The sequence below is a fragment of the Hemibagrus wyckioides genome, linkage group LG28 (genome assembly GCF_019097595.1).
Source record: "Hemibagrus wyckioides isolate EC202008001 linkage group LG28, SWU_Hwy_1.0, whole genome shotgun sequence".
Classification (NCBI taxonomy): Eukaryota; Metazoa; Chordata; class Actinopteri; order Siluriformes; family Bagridae; genus Hemibagrus; species Hemibagrus wyckioides.
In genome coordinates, this window is record NC_080737.1 from 3127024 (window position 1) to 3137023 (window position 10000).

The 10000-nt window shown below is 40.2% G+C and overlaps 2 protein-coding genes across 2 annotated transcripts in view; both read right to left on the reverse strand.

The window, feature by feature from the left end:
• Window positions 1-1023: 1023 nt before the first annotated feature.
• vma21 (vacuolar ATPase assembly factor VMA21) lies at window positions 1024-3203 on the reverse strand. The gene is made up of 3 exons (XM_058383307.1): window positions 3016-3203; window positions 2224-2333; window positions 1024-1955 (listed from the first exon to the last, which is right to left on the reverse strand). Exons 1-3 carry the CDS (start codon window positions 3075-3077, stop codon window positions 1813-1815), a joined length of 315 nt encoding a protein of 104 aa, XP_058239290.1. The 5' UTR covers window positions 3078-3203; the 3' UTR covers window positions 1024-1812.
• Window positions 3204-3535: 332 nt separating this feature from the next.
• mtnr1c (melatonin receptor 1C) overlaps window positions 3536-10000 on the reverse strand; it is a 6891-nt gene continuing 426 nt past the window's right edge. The window contains 2 exon segments of the mRNA XM_058383299.1: window positions 3536-5549; window positions 5551-6341. Coding sequence (XP_058239282.1) covers window positions 5490-5549; window positions 5551-6341 — 851 coding nt within the window. The 3' untranslated portion in view covers window positions 3536-5489.

Sequence of the window (10000 nt, forward strand, 5' to 3'; positions counted from 1 at the left end):
TAAATAAGAAAAAAAAATCAAATTACATTAAAAAGTAAAGGAAAAAATCTAAAAAAAAAGTGTCATTATTTTATTTTATAATTTCAATAAAATAAATATAAATGAATATAAAACTCTGCTCTGAGATGGGATTTAATTCAAGCTTTTGAGGTTTGAGATGCAGGAGGAATCATGAGTGTGTGTATCAGTGTATGAGTGTCTTGTATGAATGCGAGTGTGAGTGTGTATGAGTGTGTGTTAGTGTGTGTGTGTGTGTGTGTGCTGTAGACTCTGAGGTGATGTGGAGAGAATGCAGTCACCCACAGGAGAAGACGGGACGCCGGGAACACGCCGGAATTCCGACCCTCAGACGTGCGCTCAGAATTTCCGCACAGACAAGTGTTTCCTTCTCTCTCTCTCACACACACACACACACACACTCTCTCTCTCTCTCTTTCCGTCAGCACACACTTCTTCTCTCTCCTCTTTCCTGCATGTTCTCTTCTCTCTATCTAATCTACACTATCTATAATTAAAATAAAATTATAACATTTTAATCACTAAATTAATAGAGGGGGGGGAATCAAACAGTTTTCAAACAAACAAACTACAGCTTTAATTTTATTTAAATTAATTAAACACAGATGTTTTTAAAAAATCAGAGATTTGACATCTACAGAAGCCCTGAAAGGACATTTACCAATAAATAAATAAATTCTTGTGAAAAAACAGGTTAGTGTGTGTGTGTGTGTGTGTGTGTGTGTGAGAGAGAGAGAGTGTGTGGACCATTTTTTTTCAGTTTTAATGTTTTGGGTTTTTTTTTTAAAAGAAAAAGCACAGGGTATTAATACAAAAGATTAGTAATAATATTATTAATAAATTCTAATGTAAAAATTCTCTTTGAATTATTCAGGAAAAACAAAATAACTCTGAAAGAAATAAACAGGACAATTTGTGTGTATCGTGCGCATGCCGCCTTACCGTGAGGTCACTTTATTGTCTTAAAGAAAGAAAGCAAAAAAAAAACCCACACTATAATCAGAATCAGATCAGAATGAGATTTTTTATATAGAATGAAATGTATTTATTTATTTATTGGTAAAGGCCCCTTCAGGAGCTCTGCAATCATCATATACAGATCAGTTACTAGCTTTAAAAAAAAAAAAAAACAACCAATCAATCAATCAACCAACCAACCAATCACAGTACAGACATCTAACACAGATGGAACAGATAAACACTGAACTCATGACACAGAAGGAGGAGAAAAAGCCGAAACTCGAGACGTGAAGCGGATTTTAATGAGCTCGGAGATGATGATGCTCGAGCTCGGTTCGGGAGCGCTGCAGGAGATAACGTGTGTGTGTGTGTGTGTGTGTAGCTTCACTCTAAAGCATTTTCTAGAACTTGAATGTTGTGTATAAAAGAGAAGACGTAGTGAAACAGCAGCAGAAGGACATCACTCACACTCCACAAGTTTCCTCTAAAACACATTTAAAGCTTTAAAGGAGTCTTGGTTTGTTCCTCAGAGGAAAGCTTTGAGGTTCCCCGCTGAACCGTACCACAGACTGAAGCTCCGGATGATCTGAAGAACCTTTAACGTTCTAAAGAAGCCACACACAGAACCTTAACGCTTTCCCCAGAGGAACCTTTAAACCTCCAACAAATGCTCTACACACACCTCAGGCTTCACGCTGACCTCTGACCCCGTAGGAGACGTGTGCAGGACACATCAGATCTCTCTCTCTACTCGTTTTTTTAAACAGAATCAAAAAGGTCTGGTTTCTCTCTCGTTCTCCCTCTACCTCTCCTAATCCTCCTTTTTTCTCTCTCTCAGTCCTGCTTTCCTTCCCTCGACTGCCGCGATCCCTCGTTCCAGGCCACGTAAACGAAGAGCGCCAGGACCACGTGCACGGCAATCACCGCCAAGATGGCGGCATAGAAGTAGCTGTCGTTACTGGAGTAACCCAGAGATCCTGAGGAGGAGGAGGGGGGGGGGGGGACACAGAGAGAGAGAGAGAGAGAGAGAGAGACACATCACAGGTTTATTGTTGCATGGTGTTGTTTCCATGGTAACAGCTCCACGAATAAGTACCAGGTTTAAACACAATACTGTTGATGAAGTGAACTTTTCACTCAGAAGGTGTTTAGAGAACATTAATGGACGGAGTCTCCAGTGTCAGTGAGTCTTGTATCAGTCTGAGGTGATGATGTCACTGTAACTGAGACGTCTGTGAGACGAACCTTCAAACAAATATTTCTTGGAAGCGAAGTAGAGACCGATGGGCAGAGTGATCATCAGGATAGTGAAGAACAACAACGTCTTCAGTACCGCTAATAACGATCCATCACTCCTGAGAGAGAGAGAGAGAGAGAGAGAGAGAGAGAGAGAGAGAGAGAAAAGAAACAGAATCTCAGCATTTTTATACTTGTCAGGTTTCTGACGTCAGAATCATCCAGTAATTCGTTAAGCAATCTGATTGGACAGTGGATAAACATGTAAATATTTTCTATGAATAAGATGACAAGCCCAAAGATAAATCAGATTTTTTTTGTCGGATGTTAAACATCTAGCGGGAATTTAGTCTCGGGATTTGATGTTAAAAATAAGTGGGAAAAAATACACACTAATAAACAAAACGCTATATTAAATATAAAAAACCAACAGAATAAAAGGGAGCACTAAAGCCAATTATTTCATTAGAGAGTTTTTTCCTTGTCCGAATGCTCGTGTTTCTGACATTTAACCCAGAATTCTATTTATCTGATTCATTTCTACAGTAATTTAAATTCATTAAAGTCACGCGCAGTTCCTCTGTGGAAATCTCCCAGCTTGCTCAATAAAAACGCCTTTTTCTCTTCCTCTTCTAATTAATCCCCATTTTCACAAAAAATAAAGGACTAAATAGGTTTATTTCCTCTAATAAAATATCTAATGAATGTTCATCCCTTTAATAAAGCGCTGATTATTTCAATAAACTGCTGCTAACGGGCTAAGCTACAAATAATACATCATTAAAGCATGATAAAATGTACCCTCTGCTGTCTGTCACCGGTCCGGACCTGGAGCCGAGAGGCGTCTTGTCGTAGCTCTGCATCTTTTAGATTTATATGTTTATGCAAAATAATTTAAAAGTGTAATGAATTAAATGCGTAAAAACAAACAAACAAACGCTAATCAGTGCTGTAGCATGCTAGTGGAACGAGAGATGAGGTACTTCCGGGTTTGGTCACATGACTCAGAGATCACGTGCAGGTGCTGTTACTGTAGGCCGCCGCTAGAGGGAGACAGAGTCTGTTTTTCTAAATGGTTGACGAGTATCAAAAAGTGACACTTCTGGAAATTTATTTATTTATTTATTTATTTTATTTTTATTTTTCAGCATCAGTAAATGCAATAAAAAGACAATTTTTTTGGTTAAATACAAGTTGTTTTTATTTCATTTTGATTTATTATTATTTTATTTTATTTTAATTTTAAATGTTTTTATTTTTTCATGTAAATACAAACACATTATTTAACAACATCAATTCTTTGGTGAATAAATCCATCATGGGTTTTTTGTTTTTGTTTTTCATAAAGAGAGCAAAGTGTTAGAGTCGAAGCATTGCTTAAAATTAATTAACTAGAAATTGTGTCTAGTTTTATTTGTTTTCCTCACAAGTGCAACATCCATCTCTAGTTGCTGAGTAAAACCATATTTTCTGGTCAAAAGTGTTTTAGAAAACATTCAAAATCGAGCTCAATCTCTCAAATGTGGCTTCAGTAACAGCAGCTTTATGTCAGATGTCTATTTTTAGCATTAGCGTTAGCGTCCTACAGTGAGAGAGAACACATTAGCCATCATGCTGTTGATTATTTAAAAGTTATATTCAAATGTCAAATTGGTTATATAAAAATGCGTTTTTAGCTTTTCCAACATTAGCTTGATAACTAGCTAGCAGTACTGACTGAAGTGATCTGAAAAGAAGCTAAGAACCAGACTGAGGTGAATCAAAATGCTGCAGAACCGTTAGCAAGAGCTGGAAAAAGTACCAGCTTGAATCTATCAGCTTAGCTTCTTTTTAGACTGCACTGCTTTAGCTCTGGATTAGCATTTGCATCTGGAAAGCTAGACCTGTTTGATGTAAAGTCTAAATGAGACAATTAGCCCAGACCTGGGTTGTTTTGTATGCTAACACTCTTGTTGTGTGTGTGTGTGTGAGTGTGAGTGTTGTAAACAGTACATCATGTGACTGGAGGATTCTTCGTTGCTTGTGTTGTTGATCTTCTCGAATGTGCAGTCAAACTTTTTGGTATTTAGTCCCACATCCACAGATGATCCTCCACGGGATTGTAGGTCACTTGTCAGCTTTGGCTTTTTTGCTGGTTATGTTCTTGTTGGTCTTCTAGTTGGTCAGTTGGTTTCTCTTTTCCTTTTGCATTTAAAGGCGAAGGTGTTGCATCAGGAGCTACAGGATCAACTCAATACAGGGTCCACTCAATACAGGGTCCACTCAATACAGGGTCCACTCAATACAGAGTCCACTCAATACAGGGTCCACTCAATACAGAGTCCACTCAATACAGAGTCCACTCAATACAGGATCAACTCAATACAGGGTCCACTCAATACAGAGTCCACTCAATACAGAGTCCACTCAATACAGGGTCCACTCAATACAGGGTCCACTTAATACAGAGTCCACTCAATACAGGGTCCACTCAATACAGAGTCCACTCGATACAGGGTCCACTCAATACAGAGTCCACTCGATACAGAGTCCACTCGATACAGAGTCCACTCGATACAGGGTCCACTCAATACAGAGTCCACTCAATACAGAGTCCACTCAATACAGGGTCCACTCAATACAGGGTCCACTCAATTGTGTGACTTTTGTAGTCATCTATGTGATATAGACACTAGCATGGCTGATCATATGCTAGTTTTGCTTGGATTGAAAATGTAAACCTGCACTCTTCGAAGAAACCTGGTTTTGTGGGCTTAATTCAATTCAATTGTCAAACTAACTTATTTTTCATTTTGTTAGCACCACCCCAAAAGATAAACATTATTTAAGTCCATAGTAGCAGTCTTTAAAGGCACTTAGGTCTGTCATCTGCGTAAACTCATTTATATTGCGGGGATGTGGTAGTTTAGTGGTTAAGGTGTTGGCCTACTGATTAGAAGGTTGTGAGTTCAGATCCAACAAGCTGCCACTGCTGGGTCTCAGAGCAAAGCCCTTAACCCTCAACTGTTAAGTTGTATAAAATGTACGTCAGTTTGGATAAGGGTGTCTGTCAAAATGACAGAAATATGCAGTCAAGAAACATTTATTCTACCCCCGTGCAGTTGATCCTCCATCAGTTTGTCCTTGTTGCTGGTAGACCATGGGGTTGCAATGGAAGCTGTTGCAGAACAGAGCTCAGAAAGAATCGCTTGTTTGGACAGTGTTCAATATGTAGAGTCTTTCCTTCAAGCATTTACTGAGCATCCAGCAGGTTACTTTGGAACAGCTCTACCCCCTCACAGGTGAGCCTCCACCAGGATGTTGTTGGTCACGGCAGGGGATTGCTTGCTCCTCAGACTTGCCTCTGGAGTTATAAGAAAGCAGAGCTCGGGGTGCGCAAAGTGAGAGAAGGATCTGATGGTACTCTCGACGAAAGTTCTGGTTAAGCAGGCCGTAGACAACAGCGTTCAGGCAGCTGTTGAAATACGCCAGGAAGTAGCTGGCCACGTAGAGCCACTCAGGGACTTTTGGTGCCATGTTGACTGGATCTAGTGCCACAGCCAGGCCAATGAAGTTCAGCGGTGCCCAGCACACCGCAAAAAGCACAAACACTACAAACATGGTTAGAAAGTGGCGCAGGTCAGCGGCCCGTGCCCAGGGTCTTGGTCGCACACGACCTTTGACCCTGATCACCAGCATCCAGATACGCAGGTAACAGAAGGACACGATGGTTAATGGGATGAGGAAGTGGACCAGCACCACAGAAGCTGTGTATGAAGAGCTAACTGTCTGCGTAAATGTGCAGGAGAAGACCCGGTGGTCATACGTCAACGAACCGAGCAGGAAGTTGGGCAGCGTTGCGATGGCACTCAGAACCCACGTTAGACCCAAACACAGACAAGTGTTGCGACGTGTGTAGTAACGCTCGTAGTGCACCGTGTGGCAAATGTAGCAGTAGCGATTGATGGCGATGGCTGTGATGTTGAAGACGCTCCCGATGACACCGAGGCCCAGGATGAAGCCGCTCAGCTGGCACTGCACTGCATCGAGCGTCCAGCCGCCGTGGAAGATAGCCAGCAGGGCCAGGGGGTAGGGGTAAAGCGCCACGATCAGGTCAGCCACAGAAAGGCTCACCACAAATATATTACCTGACAGAAAATAAGGGGAAAAATGAATTGTCAAAGCATTCAAGCAATAAAAATGAAATACAGAAAAAATCTCAATTTGTTTTCTACTGTGTCCATCTTTGTTGAAGAATCGTGACACTTCAGGGCATGTTTTCTTGTAAATAGTTATTTGTGTTATATATATGAGATATTAACTAATAATAACTGATTTGAAGTGTTCTGTAGAACAACCAAATGTTTCTGTCTCACAGAAGATTCTAAAGAACCCATAACTGACCAGAGAACATTTGAGAGACGAACAAGATACTGAAGATGAATGAATAAAAAATTTTGTGTGGGCTTTATTGTTTATCAAATATTTGAGAAAGCACTAAAACAGATTAGGTTTTTATTTTAGTCCAATAATAAGCCCTGTCTTTTCCACCAGCTTGGTGCCCGCAGCTTCCGGATCAGATGCTGTTATCTAGAAAAAGCACACAGTGTTGTTTCGGGGGCCACAGGGTTCTGAGTTAAAGCATGAATAAGAAGGAGTGCTGTTGTCTCTCTTTTACTGCTCAGGGGGAATGTAAAGGATGTGGATGATCGATGAGAAAACAGAGTTGGCTTTATTGTCCCATAATAATGCCCTCAGTATTAATGACAAGCACAAGGCCAAGAGAAGACGAGTATGTGTGTGTGTGAGAGAGAGAGAGAGAGAGAGAGAGAGAGAGGGAGAGAGAGAGAGAGAGAGAGAGGGAGAGAGAGAGAGGGGGATTGAAAGGTTTGGTGTATGATTTGATATAGTCTCTTAGTTTATGAGGGTGGACCAGATCGCAGTCCTGTAAAAGCATAGCTGTTGGGAAAAGTTAACATACAACCACACTGCTGTCCTTCTCACAATGAATTCCCACAATGCACCAGCCCACTGAAGTCACATACACTATGTTGCCAAAAGTTTTGGGACGTCTTCCTTTACGTGCACATGAATGTAATATGGAATTGTCCCGCCCTTTGCAGCTATAACAGTTTCAGCTCTTCTGGGAAGGCTTTCCACAAGGTTTAGGTGTTTATGTGTTTATGGGAATTTTTGACCATTCCTCTAGAAGCGTATTTGTGAGGTCAGGCACTGATGTTGGATGAGAAGGCCTGGCTTGCAGTCTCCACTCTAATTCATCCCAAAGGTGTTCTATGGGGTTGAGGTCAGGACTCAAGGTCCTGGCCAGTCAAGTTCCTCCACACCAAACTCACTCATCCATGTCTTTATGGACCTTGCTTTGGTCACTGGTGTGCAGTCATGTTGGAACAGGAAGGGGTCATCCCCAAACTGTTCCCACAAAGAGCATGAAATTGTCCAAAATGTCTTGGTATGAAGCTGAAGCATCCTTTCGCTGGAACTAAGGGGCCGAGCTGAACCCCCAAAAAACAACACCTGAATTCACTGATTTGGAGGGGTGTCCCAAAGTAACGTCACACATTTTATCTGCTTATAGATACATTAACAATGCTTTCTCCTAGTACGCTGACTGGTACTGCTGTGGTCAATGTGTCAGACTAATGATTTGAAGGTTGTGAGTTCAAATCCTAGGTCCACCAATTGTCCACTGCTGGGTCCCTAAGCAAGGCCGTTACCCCTTAATTACTCAGTTGTATAAAATGATTAAAAAAATGTGAGATATCCTGGATGATGGCGTCTGCCAAATGTCACAAATCTGTAGAATAGAAATGAAATGACATTTTCACTCAGAACTGAGTGATGTTCAGGCTGTGAGTCTGATCTAAAATTACTCTGTTTAGCTTTCAGTGTGTTTTATACATGTGTTTTCCCCTCTGTTGGAGAACCTTACACTGAATTTTACTGGCTGAAGATCGAATTTGAGCTGCTTTTTAGATGAACAAGCATCTTGGAGCATATTAGAGAGCAGAAATGGGTTTGAGATCAACATTTACTTTAAAGATACAAACATTTGTGTGGAGAAAAATTACCAGTTTGGTTTAATTTAGAACTTTTCTATGAATATATAGCTTGTAGTAGGCTAAAAACAGAAATCCTTCTGAAACACGTCAAATTCTTAAAGTTCTGAGTGTCTACTTTCATATGAACTGTGGAGTGGACCATGACAAAGATGCTCAGTTATCAGCATGGACACAAGAAAAACAGGAGGAAATAAAGTTTATTGGTCTCTGGGGCAAAACGTTAAACTAAACTAAACTAATATAATATAATATAATATAATATAATATAATATAATATAATATAATATAATATAATATAATATAATATAATATAATATAATATAATATAATATAATATAATATAATATAATATAATATAGAAACGTTAATGATCTATCTTGAAGAACCATTAAAGCACTCTTTAAGGCCACTAACATCCCCAGTTAATGCTCTAATTGATTAAAGGGTTTATTACAGGTTAATTGGATGATTAAGAGTCTGTAGCCTCCAATAATATCTTTTACTTTCTTACAGTTAATCACTTTCAAGGTCCTAAAGTGCAACACGATCTTCTGAGGTGTTCACAATAAAACTATCATGCTGGTGGACTTCTGGTGTATATTGTGTAAATAATAATCGGAGCATGCTTAATACCCCCCCCCACACACACACGCATGTTATAACTGCTATATTATGCATTCACGTCATGAATGGTTTGTTTTGTTGTTGTTTTTTATGCAGCAGAACTCTCTTCATTGAAAACAATAGCATTTCTAAAATAAAATATGATATCTGTGTAACGCAGTACTGTGTAAACTTTAGTGTGTGTGTGTGTTTGGGTGTCATGTGTCATGCTTTCATAATGACCACTCAGTGAGGTCATGTCTGTTTGGCACACCAACTCGACCGGGGATGGAGTCAGTCAAGCAAATATGATGACCCCACTCTGGCTGGTCTCACAATCTAATCTAATCTCAAATATGTAGCTGTTAATGGAATGAAATAAATAAAACTACTGTGTGTGGAAAGATTGCAGGGTATCCTAGCTTCTCTAAAAGGAGCAGGAGAAATAAACCCCTGTGTACTAGACAAGGGTCCTTAAAAGTGCGACATTAATTAGACTTTAATTGGAACACTTACATTACACAGAAAATAGCTTTCCATCTGATTTACCATTCCTTCACCGATTAGCCGTAACATTAAACCCACTGACCGTTGAAGAGGATAATGCTGATGATCTCGTTAGGCAGCAGGTGAACACTCCGTTGTTGAAGTTGATGTTTTGGAAGCAGGAAAAATAGGGCAAGTGTAAGACAAGCAGTTTTGACTAGGAAGGAATTACCACGGCTAGTCGACCGAGAACATTGGAGCATCTCCAAACCAGCAGGTCTTCAGGGTGTTCAGGTATGCAGTGGACAGTACCTACCAAAAGTACTCAAGGTCATGGGAGCGCAAGGGTTATTAATGCGCATGGGGAGTAAAGGCTAGAGCTAGAAGAAATTGATAATGACTGGTTCTGTGTTAGAACACAGTGCAGCTTTGACGCGTATGGAACTGAGTAGCCGCAGATCTGGTCAAGACACCAACATTCCGGTATATGTCCTTCATGTCCAGTGATCCAGGCATCCAGAGCTTACTGATGCTTAAGTTTAAACCTACAGAAGGAAACTTCGCGCAAATTTCCTTCTGGTATAACTTAATAACTTTACTACGGGATTAGATGTTAGGTCACTCACTCCTGCTTGGAG